Source organism: Callithrix jacchus, chromosome 2 (genome assembly GCF_049354715.1).
Source record: "Callithrix jacchus isolate 240 chromosome 2, calJac240_pri, whole genome shotgun sequence".
Classification (NCBI taxonomy): domain Eukaryota; kingdom Metazoa; phylum Chordata; class Mammalia; order Primates; family Cebidae; genus Callithrix; species Callithrix jacchus.
In genome coordinates this window covers 71917397-71930520 of record NC_133503.1, presented here as the reverse complement: position 1 = coordinate 71930520, position 13124 = coordinate 71917397, and the positions used below count along the sequence as shown (strand labels likewise).

The 13124-nt window shown below is 42.5% G+C and overlaps 2 protein-coding genes across 8 annotated transcripts in view; both read left to right on the top strand.

The window, feature by feature from the left end:
• Window positions 1-8006, top strand: part of CANX (calnexin) — a 53924-nt gene extending 45918 nt beyond the window's left edge. For all 7 annotated transcript variants that reach the window (XM_078364754.1, XM_035290763.3, XM_078364753.1 and 4 more), the window contains 5 exons: window positions 990-1205; window positions 1858-1977; window positions 2864-2990; window positions 3795-3874; window positions 5702-8006. In XM_078364754.1, the coding sequence (XP_078220880.1) occupies window positions 990-1205; window positions 1858-1977; window positions 2864-2990; window positions 3795-3874; window positions 5702-5755 (597 nt within the window). In that variant the 3' untranslated portion in view covers window positions 5756-8006. The remainder of the gene's footprint in view (window positions 1-989; window positions 1206-1857; window positions 1978-2863; window positions 2991-3794; window positions 3875-5701) is intronic.
• Window positions 8007-10235: 2229 nt separating this feature from the next.
• MAML1 (mastermind like transcriptional coactivator 1) overlaps window positions 10236-13124 on the top strand; it is a 45658-nt gene continuing 42769 nt past the window's right edge. Inside the window, exon 1 of the mRNA XM_002744469.6 lies at window positions 10236-10826. Coding sequence (XP_002744515.3) covers window positions 10515-10826 — 312 coding nt within the window. The 5' untranslated portion in view covers window positions 10236-10514. The remainder of the gene's footprint in view (window positions 10827-13124) is intronic.

The window sequence follows — 13124 nt, the reverse complement described above, 5'->3', positions numbered from 1 at the left end:
AATATGATAAAATAAAAATTTTACTTTAAAAAAGTTGTCCTGGCCGGGTGTGGTGGCTCATGCCTATAATCCCAGCACTTTGGCAGGCTGAGGCGGGTAGATCACGAGGTCAAGAGATTGAGACCATCCTGGTCAACACGTTGAAACCCTGTCTCTACTAAAAATACAAAAGTTAGCTGGGCATGGTGGCGCGTGCCTGTAGTCCCAGCTATTTGGGAGTGTGAGGCAGGAGAATTGCTTGAATTCAGGAGGTGGAGGTTGCAGTGAGCCGAGATCCCGCCATTGCACTCCAGCCTGAGTAACAAGAGTGAAACTCCGTCCCAAAAAAAAAAAAAAAAAGTTGTCTGTTAGGCTGGGTGTGGTGGCTCATGCCTATAATCCCAGCACTTGGGAGGCCAAGGTGTGTGGATCATCTGAGGTCAGGAGTTGGAGACCAGCCTGGGTGACAGAGTGTGACTCCGTCTCAAAAAAAAAAAGAGAGAGAGAAGTTGCCCTTTAGTTCTGTTGGTGGTCATTTAGGTGGATTGTCACTTGGCTTTCAGAGTCACTGCTACAATAATAATTCTTGTACATGTCTGGGTGTATGTAGTAAGTATTTCTCTAGGTGGTTATCTGGAAGTGAATAGCTGATTGGTGATCATGTACATTTTATTCTAAATCACCACTGAAGAAGTGTCTACTGAGTTATCCTCCTGCTCTCATCAGCAGTTGATAAGAGTGGAGGCTGTTGAATGGGCTAGGAACGAGAGGGGTTGGTTTGGGCCAAGGTCATGGGTGATAGTAGAAATTGGAAGTAGTTGGAGTCCTGGAATCTTAGAGGCAGAGTGTAAAATAATCTGTAGCGTTTATTATTTTTTTCCTGTTGCTTATTTCAAGTTTCATGAAATTGGCATTTCTCTCCATTGTTCATGCAAAATTCCATTTACAGTAGATTCACCATAAACTTCTGATCATTATGTGAAATAATTTTCTAAAACATTTTTTTCTAGGGAATCTGGAAACCCAGGAAAATACCAAATCCAGATTTCTTTGAAGATCTGGAACCTTTCAGAATGACTCCTTTCAGTGCTATTGGTTTGGAGCTGTGGTCCATGACCTCTGACATTTTTTTTGACAACTTTATCATTTGTGCTGATCGAAGAGTAGTCGATGATTGGGCCAATGATGGATGGGGCCTGAAGAAAGCTGCTGATGGAGCTGCTGAGGTTTGTGTTTGCTGCTTGTGTTTTTGTATGTGTTATTGTAGGGAGCTGATATTTTTGTGAAAATCTGTGTTAAGGTTTATCTTTTCCTTCATTTGGCAATATTGGCATAAAAAGTATAACCATATGCCTAAGAAAGACACATTATTGAGTTTGGGGGCATGATTTCATGAGTCTATAGTGGCTTTGGAGTCTGTTTGTGTTATGTGCAGGTTTTCTAAAATTATTTGGGTATATATTTTGAAATTTGTCATTTAGGCTATATTATAATGCACTTTCATATGTTGAGTCTTGCTTTACACTACATATGGAATTTTCAAACAACTGGTTATGTGGCCAACCTAAGAATTGGAGAGCCAGGGATACTGAGATAAGAAATTCACTGGATCCCGAGGTTAAGGGAACCTTTTGCAGGTGGTGAAGCAGCCAGCTTTTGCACCTATGAGAGTGAAATCATCTTGATTATAAGGAGAGCAAGAAGATGGAGACTTTCTCTAATTTCTTTTTTACATTGTATGAACATCTTGGGTTGAACTCTGAAAAAGAAGATCCTGCGTGGTGCCCTGCCATAACTGAACTGCAGAAAAACAGCACGGCTTGTGTTTGTTTGCTGTCGAAGGCCAGAACTGTCAATCAGTCCTGTCTTGTTTTTCAGCCAGGTGTAGTGGGGCAGATGATCGAGGCAGCTGAAGAGCGCCCGTGGCTATGGGTGGTGTATATTCTGACTGTAGCCCTGCCTGTATTCCTCGTTATCCTCTTCTGCTGTTCTGGAAAGGTAAGAAGTTTTAGTTTTGTTTTGTTTTTAGAATCACTTTTAGAGACATCACTCTGGTGATTATAAAAAATAACTAAGATATGTTGCCTGAGGTTTTCTTTGTAGTGGCTCAGTAATGACTGAGCCATGTATGGTGCTGACTTTAGAAAACTTACTTACTGTTCCTCAATAGCCATTTATTGTGTCCAGATGGGAGCAGGATTTGTAGCCCCTTGGTCGCTACTGTTATCTTAATATGTTACTCTCCATAATGTTTGATATTAGCTTTCTAAAACTATAATAGACTTAGATATAAAACTAACCACTCAGACAATAATCAGCTTTTCCTGCTGGCATAGATAGCTATTTCTGTTCTTTGTAATTCTGTCTTTGGTCCCTCATTATCTATTCTTTCTTCACCTTCCCCACTCTCAAAACAGTATGTTGGGGTACCATAGCCTTACTGTTAGTTTTTCTTATTTAGCCTTTGTTGCATGCTATCATAAAAAAAGAAAGTTTTATTTTGGCCCTCTACTTCTGCTAAATCAGGATTATGCTTCATCTGGCATTCATAGCACTTTGTAACTGGATCCCAAGTTCTTTTTCCAGCCTCATCCTCTGCCACTATTCTGAGTATCTGTGCCTCAGTCACCTTGACTTTTTTGACCTGTACTCTCCTACCTGGCCCTTTTTGTGTTCTGCCTTGAAATGTGTGTGTGCGCGCGCACACACACACACACACACACACACACACAGGCTTTTCAGGGTAGGAAATAACATCTTACTCGTTTCTGTATATCTAACCCTGTATGCAGTCTGGAACAGAACTTTGCCTGTAGGCATTCAGGAATATGATAACATGATACATGAACATGTAAACGAAATTGTACTTTGGGGAATATTTCAGAAACAGACCAGTGCTATGGAGTATAAGAAGACCGATGCACCTCAACCAGATGTGAAGGAAGAGGAAGAAGAGAAGGAAGAGGAAAAAGACAAGGGAGATGAGGAAGAAGAGGGCGAAGAGAAACTTGGTAAGAAATAAGAGTCCAGATAATCTGCTTCACACCAAGACCCGACAATGTTGTTAAACCTTTACAGTCAAGTTAAAGATTGTTTACAACCAGGTGTGGTGGCTCAGGCCTGTAATAGTAGCAGTTTAGGAGGCTGAAGAAGGAAAAATGCTTGAGCCCAGGAGTTCAGGGCTATAATCAGCTAGGATAGTGTCACTGTACTCCAGCTGAGCGATAGAGTGAGGCCCTGTCTCGTTTTTTTTTTTTTTTTTTAAAGACAAGGTCCCACTCTGTAACTCAGGCTGGAGTGCAATGGCATGATCATGGTTTACTGCAGCCTCGACCTTATAGGTTCAAATGATCCTCCTACCTCAGGCCCTCAAGTAGCTGGGACCACAGGCATACACCATCATGCCCAGCTGATTTTTTTTTTTTTTTTTGAAATGGAGTCTGGCCCTGTTGCCCAGGCTGGAGTGCAGTGGTGTGATCTCAGTTTACTGCAGCCTATGCCTCCCGGCTTAAAGCTATTTTACCACCTCGGCCTCCCAAAGTGTAGGGATTATAGTTGTGAGCCACCACTCCCAGCCAGATCCTATCTCTTAAAAAAAATTGTTGGACAGGCACAGTGGCTCCCATGGTAGGAGAACTGCTTGAACCTGAAGGCAGAGGTTGCAGTGAGCTGAGATCATGCTATTGCACTCCAACCTGGGCAACAAGAGCAAGACTTCATCTCAAAAAAAATTGTAGATCTAGAGATGTGTTCTAATGCTAATTGTCAACAAAAATAATGATAAGGTTTGCTCAGTTGTTTAACTTCTGTCTTAGAAGAGAAACAGAAAAGTGATGCTGAAGAAGATGGTGGCACTGTCAGTCAAGAGGAGGAAGACAGAAAACCTAAAGCAGAGGTAAAAGAAAGGGGTCACACTTTTTTTTTTCCAAGTTGAAGGTACATTTATGTAAAGGAAATATTTTGATAGGGTAGTTTACAGTGGCTTATGGCAGTAAAATTTCTGTTAAAGCCAATTTTGTCGAAGTGGGATTCTATGTGATATAGGTCAGTGTTTTGTTTGATAATTTTAAGCTACATCTGAATCTCAAATGTATCCTTTTAGCTGAAAATGATTTTCTGGAATAAGCAGAAGGTTGTAGGGAGAAAATAAAATGCTTGCTAGGAAGACAACGTTAGGTCATTAAAAACCTATCTACCTCTCCTCACTAAAAAATATTTCTTGTACAAATAACTGTGTACCTTAAAGGGTATTTCTTGTACAAATCACTGTGTTCTAAACTTCTTGTCCCTGTTCATAGATTTGTTCATTCATTTACCTGATATTTATGAGTGCCCATTTTGTGCTAGGAATTGTCTGTAAATGAGACAGACAATGCTGCCTTTAGGGAGCTTAAATTCTGCTTGTGGGAAACAGGCAATGAGCAGTAAACATTGTAAGGAAGTAAATAACATAGTATATTAGGAAGTGATAAACTCTGAAAAATTAAGGCAGGAAAAGCTATTAAAAATGCTAGAGGTAGGGCGGATCACCATGTTAAAACCTTATTGGACAGATGACATTGGACCAACGACTTGAAAGAGATAGAGAACTTTTCCATGGGGATATCAGTGGGAAGAGCATTCCAGGCAGAGAGAACAGCCAGTTTGAGCCCTAAAGTGGTTGTCTTTTAAGGCCATTATGGCTAGTGGGCTGAGAGACAGAGTGGAGAAAAGAAGGGTGGAGAAGGCTCCAGAGTAGACTGTTGTGTGGACTTGGCTTTCCCTCCTAGTGAAGTGCGCAGCTATCACAGGCTTTTGGGTACAGGTGTCACAGGATGATGACTGTGTCTGCTGTGTTTCCTATATATCAGAGAGACCAGTTAGGAGGTTCCTGTAATCATCTAGGAAAGATACAGCAGTCCCACAAAGGGTGACAGGAGAGGAACAGCGGGTATGAGAACTAGTTGGAGTTCTGGCTTGGTTTTGTGGTAGATTGGACATATAGAGTATGAGAGAAAAGGAACAGTCATTGTCTGTACCATTGCCTACTAATGTCCCTTTCCCAGCACTTCTGTGTTTGAATCTGGTCTCTCCTGGAAAGCTTTCCTCAGGTACTTGCAGCTACAACAACTCTGCCTTCCTATTACTAAAGATCAATGTTATCTGTATCTTTAGTATATTTTCAATGGATATGTTCTTTCTTAACTAGAATGCAGTTCTTGAAGGTAGAGACCATGTCTCCCCCAAACTTCCTCACGTTAAAAAAGTTGCTGACACATTTAAATAAAGGGAGTATTTTCATAGGGTAATTTATAATCTTAGCAACTGGTAATAGAGTACAAAGAGCAGCAGCCTTGGAGTCAGTCTACTTGGATAGCCTTCCATCTTCATGAATCCTTGGTTTCTTATCCTCAGAATGGGGATAGTGTGGCCGTAGGCCAGTAGATTGTTGGGGATTAAGAAATCACAGTGTCTGATCCTTTTTTAAGAAAATGTTTATGGATTAGATTGATAAAATGTATGTTTATAGAAAACAATAAAGACCAAACTGAATTAGACATAATTCCACTCCTCTGAAACCACCATTCTTCTTGGTGCATTTTTCTTCAAATCATTTTCCTCGTTTTTTCCTTAAATAAATTATCCTCAGCCTGGCTGACCTTGAAAATAAGATGAACTTTTATTATTTTTTAAATGTGCTAATTATACTGAATTTCTTTCTTTTTTTTTTTTTAATCAATAGGAGGATGAAATTTTGAACAGATCACCAAGAAACAGAAAGCCACGAAGAGAGTGATACAATCTTAAGAGCTTGATCTGTGATTTCCTTTCCCTCCCCCCCCACCCCCGCAAAAGTGGTCCTAGGAGAGGACCTGGCACACCTTAGGTTGAAACTCAGAAAACTTCAAGATGTTACTATCAGCAGGTTCCAGTTGAACAGTAGTCTGTGTAACTTTAAACATCTAGCAGTAAATACTTGCAGTTGTGATATAAAGGACCCTGTTTCTGTAGAAAAGAAAACATTTAACATAATGGTTGTGAAATGTAACATGAAGTAACTAACTTTTTTTTTTTGTAACATCTTTGTTTTTTAAAATAGAATGATAGAACTTTGCCAATCTTTAAGATCTTGGCTTAATTTAATGTATTGATCTGTTTGTGTAAACATAATACCACCATTTTAAAATGTTGGGGGATGAGTTACAGTTTTTATAATACATTTTTTTTTTAAGTTTGGTATTGTAAAACGTTCACATCTCTGTCCCTCAAAATTGATAATCACGTTTAAAGTGCAGTCATTTATAGCTATAATCTTGTTTTGTTTGTTTCAATTACTCAGTTCCTCCTAAGGAAATTGAGGAGAGGGACTGGTGGAAGCCCAAATTTATATGAAAGTTGCATTTAAGTTGTATTAAAAATAGATATATGAAATGGAAAAAAAATCGTTCACTTGATGTTGGTTAGACCAGAAAGTGCGTGTGTTCTGTAGCTCAATTCCCAGACAGCTTTGCAGGTAGTGGAGGAGGTGGCTTCATGTGGCCCTTGGGCATTCATACTCCACTTGGGAGCGTCAGGCTGTGGCCTTCTGGAGCAGGTGGCTTGTTAAGGCATCCTAGCAGGGCATGGCACATGAGCTCCGGAGTAGGTATGTTCATCACTTCTTCCACTGTGTTGACACTTTTCCTTACCTGTTTCCTCAGATCCCCAGCTTTCTCCTCTGCTATGCATTTTCTTCACAGTGCAGCTTGCAGTCTGTTCCTGAAAATGATTATAAGCCCTGCATAATGTTAAGCTTTATTGTGATTACATGTATGTTTCTTCTTCTTTCTTTTAAGCAGACCCATACCTTTCCAGGGTCAAAGTACAGAATAGAATACAATCTTTGATTTTTATCTGTTTCTTTTACTCTGTATAAAGACTTCAGAAGTCTAATTCAGAGGCAAGCCAATACAGAATTGACTGCAGTTGAACAGACTAGAAGTATTTGTGGGAGGGGTGACATGAAGCATGAGTTACCTGATTTTTTGTAGCTGCTAAATATTTTAAGCCTTCATTTGCAATTCATGTAACAGTTGTGTCATAAATTACACAATAAAGCAGTCCTGTTCAAATTTTTTTTTAATGTGGCTTGTAGAATTTTTTAAAAAGTGATCTTAGGTTTGTTTTTTCATACAGAATGCAGATGGGTGCTATCAGAGCCTCTCCCATACCACTATAATGTAATGTTATTATTACTCTACACTGAAACATATTCAGAGTTAGATGTTATTTTAGCTTTAGTTCTTTAGAGGCTTTCAAATGTACCGATGATACTGTTCCTTGCACTGAATATATAAACACTCCACAGTGTTTATATTGGGGAGGAAATATATTTGTAAAAAAGGAAGGCTGTATCTATTTTTTTTTTCTTTTTAAAGTTCATTTAAATTCTTTTGAGAATGGGATGCATTTTTCTTGCTGTTCAGTGCTTTTTCCTTTTCATCTGTTGTTCTGTGGTCACAGTGACCTTAGCTACATAGCAGACTTTCCCAAATGTATTGATTACAAATAAACAGTTGTTACTTAGCAAGACCTGAAAATATGTCTGCAGGTTTCTCCTTGAAGCAAATGGGTGGGATCATTGTATTTCCAGAAATCTGCCTCCTTCACCCTCCATTGATGGTCTGTGTCATGCCTCACTTTCTTCTAGCTGAGCTTTAAATCATTAGAGCTTAAATTGTTAGATTGTTCATTGCCTTTCCAGGGTTATTTAGTAAAGTTTGTTCAAAACAAAAATGCCTTTTCTCGGTTCTTTTTTCAGTTTTTGTTGAAGGTCTAGCATCCTGATTAAATGTCTGACACATTAATGAATGACTAGCAGCAGTTTTCAACTCTTAAAAAGGCACTTATATTATGATTTTACATGCTGGTTACCTGTTCCATTGTTGTAAAAGGCCCACTCTCCATCAGATGTGTTCCTCCGTTTTCTTATCCACAAAGTACTCCTCACTTTTTTCAATTTGTCACGTTACTAAATGGTGTTACATTAAAGCCCTGTGTTAAGTGTCTGCTTTTGACTGAACTACTTCATAGTAACCTTCAGTGTGTGTGTTTTACTGTGTTCAGTTAGTGGGTTGATCTTCCTTTAATTGGCCATTATGTCAGAGTTCACTAATATGCAGAAATGATTATGCATGATGAAATAATGACTTTATCTCACCACATGAGTTTGATGCAGTCTTTTATCTTTAGCTCTTGCCTTCTCTTCCTACCCACTTGATTGTGGTGCACTAGTTTCTGTTGTATAATAATGTGGACAGCAGCTCAGAAAAGGAGGGAATTTTCCTGGTGATTTGTAGTTAATATTCTTTAAGACTTATGGGAACCATTAAACTTTGAAATTTTTATTAGAAAATTCTTTGTTCAGAATCAGACTCCATATTTTACATATACTTAAATACTTCAGGGATATTTTTGAAAGTTATGCCCAGTTTTTTTAATGTGCTATTAAACTTTTAGATCACATACTAAAGAAAAGTATGTACACAGATTGTAGTGCTCCTAGTTCCTATTTTTTTCTATTAACAAAATAGTTCTGGTGTAAAATTTATATGTTTGAATGCTAAAAAAAGAAAAAGGACTGCATTATGGCACTTTTGCCTTGGTGGCCCACTTTCTCCATTTAAAACATTAGAATTTGTATTTTTCTGCCGAATTTGTATAAAAATATTTGACTGTTGTTTTCTCTTGATTTTAAAATAAAACCTCATGAGCCCTAGTAAAAAGCTAGAGTAATAAATGTTTGAGCTACTGATTGTATATCTCAGTGTGCAGCCTCCTGCCACCTTCTGTTTAACCTTTTAGCAATTAGAGTGCCAATATCTAGAGTTCCTGATATCCTTTGGCATCACACACACACTATCTAGTTTTAGTACTAACACTGCTCCAGTCCCTCTCCTTGTACCTTTTGCCTACTGGTTTTAATAATGGGGCATAATTGTCCTTGGTTTGGTTTTGTTGAGTGACTCAGTTTTACCTAAAGGACTGTTTTTGGTCGGGGGCGGTGGTTCACACCTGTAATCCCAGCACTTTCGGAGGCCAAGGTGGGCAGATCATGTGAGGGCAGGAGTTCGAGACCAGCCTGACCAACATGGAGAAGAGAAACCTCATCTCTACTAAAAATACAAAATTAGCTAGGTGTGGTGGCGAATTCCTGTAGTCCCAGCTACTCGGGAGGCTGAAGCAGGAGAATCGCTTGAAGGCGGAGGTTGCAGTGGACCGAAATCATGCCATTGCACTCCGATCTGGGTGACAGCACCACTCCGTATCAAAAAAAAAAAAGTTTTGACTGAAGTATCATCCTTTCCATTTCCAGTTCCCTTTAATGCTTTTGTTCACATCTTCTGGACTTTTAAGTAGTGAGTAATACTGCCCTTTTTTGTTGTTGTTGGTCTCCCTCTCGCCCAGGCTACAGTGGCGCCATCTCGGCTCACTGCAACCTCCGCCTCCTGGGTTTTCAGGCGATTCTTCTGCCTCAGCCTCCCGAGTAGCTGGAATTATAAGCGCACGCCACCACGCCCGGCTAATTTTTTTTTTGTATTTTTAGTAGAGACGGGATTTCACCATTTTGGTCAGGCTGGTCTCGAACTCCTGATCTCGTGATCCTCCCGCCTCGGCCTTCCAAAGTGCTGGGATTATAGGCGTGAGCCACCGCGTCCGGCCAATACTGCACTTTTCAAACTTTATCGGGCTTTAATAAATAGGTGGAAACTACCAGTGATTCGGGATGGTGCAAGAGGAAACTACCAGTCCACTCGACGATTCTGACCAATTATGGGGCTGGCTATAAGGAATGAGGTCAAAGTAAAACGACTGACGTTAAAATAGCTACTTCGAGTTTATCAAAGCCAAAAATTTTTTTTTAATGATCTGTATACTGCCAGGCGGGCGACGGGGACTGGCCAGCTGCGCCTCACCCGCCTGCCCGATTCCTCTTTCCTCTGGGGAGCCGGAAGGGAACTTCAACCGGCAAAGTGCAGGAAACCAATAGCCGCCTCTTGGACGGGATCCTGTCAGTCATGTTTAGCTCCGTCCCTAGGACTGAGGCCCGCCCAGAGGACTCCCTCCGCCCTTCGCTTGAGAGTTCCTTTTAAATACCGCTCTGGCGCCCGAGCGCGCCTCTTGCGTGCTCGTCCCCACGCCCTTGGGCGGCCGGTTCATTCCTTCTCTGGTTGGTAGGGGCCCCTGCTCATCAGCCATGACGCACAAGGTCTCTTACCGAGGCCCCGCCTTCTTCCGAGAGCCCAGAAAACAATTTTAAGATGGCGGTGGCGGCGGCTGCACGGAAAACAATGGGGTCGGGGCGGTGGGGACAGGCCGAGGCTTGAAGTGGGCAGCAAGCGCCGGCTGGGGGTCGGGCCAAGCGGGGCAGGAGGAAAATCCGCCGCCGCGCGCGAGCTAGCTCCACTGCCCTCGGGGTCATGGCGCGGCCGTGAGGCGGACAGGGGTAACCGCGGGGAGCGAAGCCCGCAGTGCCAGCCTGCTGCCCCGGGCCCAGCCCGTGCAGCCCGCGGCCCATGGTGCTGCCCACCTGCCCCATGGCGGAGTTCGCGCTGCCGCGGCACAGCGCGGTCATGGAGCGCCTCCGCCGGCGCATCGAGCTGTGCCGGCGCCACCACAGCACCTGCGAGGCCCGATACGAAGCCGTGTCTCCCGAGCGCCTGGAGCTGGAGCGCCAGCACACCTTCGCCTTGCACCAGCGCTGCATCCAGGCCAAGGCCAAGCGCGCCGGCAAGCACCGGCAGCCGCCCGCCGCCCCTGCCCCGCCGCCCGCCGCCCCAGCCCCGGCGCCCGCCGCCGACGGCCCCGAGCACGGCCGCCCGGCCGCGGTGAGTAGGGCGCGGGAAGGCGCTTGTCGTGGCGGCAGTCCCCGCTCCCGAAAACGCTTCGTCTGACGCGGATCGGGCCCCTGGGAGACTTCCCCGCATCTCTTGGATCTGACTGGAGGGAGGGTAACATGGCAGGGAGCTGAGAGGTTGTCATCTTCGGGAAGTGGCACGGTGGCGTTACTTTGGGAAAACAGCACCGTGAGGGCCTTGTAGGAGGCCTGATCTGGGAAGGCGGCGAAGGCTACCGGGAGGGTTTTTCTTCCAGACTTGATTCCGCGATATTGAGATCTTTATTCGAAATAGACTAGCATTAGAGTTGTCTGTGATGGAGGGAGTTCCTGCACTGTAGGCCTGGCCTCATTTATTCTGCAATTTATTGGCTCCTTGCTCTTCACTAGATCCTGTGCTATAAGCAGGGTCAGAGCTTTCATATGGAAGTAAGTTGGCCTTCATTTGACCAACTCAGACTCCTTTGCAAAATCAAGAAATCTTTGGAAAACGTAGTAAAATGTTATTAGTTGCAAATAAGTATTTCTTGTTTAGCCTGAAATTTCTGAACTTGAGATTCCTGCAATATTGTTGAATTTTAGTTTTAATTTATGAGGCCTGTTTAAAATCTCTGATGATGTTAGATTGTTGGTAAATTATGCCCTTTGGGCTCTCAGTAAATTTTCCTGAAATTTGTTGGTTAGAGGTTTTTCTCCCTGAAACAGAGAGAGACAAAATGTTTCAGTGGTTTTCTTGGGGATTTTAGGTTAAAACAAATGTTAAAATCTACTTTGTTCTGTGTATTTAAAAGTTTATACCTTTATTATCTCTCACCTGGACTATTGCAGTGCTCCTCCCTAACTAACCAACCAGTCTTTAGGCATTTAGTTTCTTTTCCCTTCCTCTGGAAATGCTGGAAATCCTTCTGTTGCTTGAAGGAATGCATTCAGTGTCTTTGGTTTGGCTCTTGGGACCAGTCTGACCTAACCTATCTTTTAATGTCCCTCACAGATCATCTGCTCTGGTTGAATTATTTTTCTCATTATCTCCCACACTAGCCTGGATTCCTGGGCCAGAAAAAAAAACCACTCAGATTTCATTGCTAATTGTATCAACTGGTCAAGCCTTCTCATCTTCACTTTTCTCATTTGCAAACTAGGGGTATGTTGAGCTTACTATCTCCCAGCGTTCTCCCCTACCCCCACGCCCCGCTCCCTCATTGCCCAGGCTGGAGTGCAGAGACACTGTCATGTCTCACTGCAGGCTCAACCTCCCGGGCTCTAGACTCCTCAATTCTCCTGCCTCAGCCTCCTGAGTAGCTGGGTCCACAGTTGCATACCACCACATCTGGCTAAATAAAAAAAAATTTTTTTTCTGTTAAAGATGGGGGGTCTCTGAAGTCCCTCTGCGCCCAGCTGGAAGTAGTACTTGGGAATAGTTGGTGGTCATTACATATGAAGTAAATAATGAAAGCTCATAAAAATCATAGTTTTATACACAAATAGTTGCCTTGAACACTCCCTAGAAAGTATATTAGTGGGGGCTGGGCACAGTGGCTCACGCCTGTAATCCCAGCACTTTGGGAAGTAGAGGCCGGCGGATAACCTGAGGTCAGGAGTTGGAGACCAGCCTGGCCACCATGGTCAAACCCTGTCTCTACTAAAAATACAAAACTTAGCTGGGCATGTGGTGTGTGCCTGTGGTCCCAGCTACTTGGAAGGCTGAGGCAGGAGAGTCCCTTGAACCTGGGAGACGAAGGTTACAGTGAGCCAACATCACACCACTGCACTCCAGCCTAGGCAAGGGAGGGAGACTCTTGTCTCCAAAATATATATATATATATATATATATAGTAATGATTCAATTTTTGTTTAAAGTTATTCCAAGAGTTTAGACCCTATATGATTTTTTTAGTCCTGAATCAGTGAAGGAAACTGGGCGTGCTCTTTGAAGAGAAATTAAATCTCAGTGTGTTAGAACTTGAATCTAACTTACCAGTCATTCCTTTTGGTGTCAGAACATAATTAGATGTGCCATGTTAAGTTGATGTCTTTTTATCATGTTAAACCTTGACCCCATGGATTTCTTGAGTTTGAACTCTATGGTGGATGTGTTCTGTGTCTCTGCTAGGAAGAGGGATGCTTTCCACTTGGAGTCCAAGTGTTTCTAGCTGAGTTCTTTGGCCTTGGATTGGGGTCATAGGAACAGAAGATAAGTATCAATAAGAAAACAGTGGCTCCTTCAATTCAGAGTGGGGAGAGTCCTTGAGTATGTAGGATTTTTGCCTTGGAGAAAACAGCTTTGCACAGA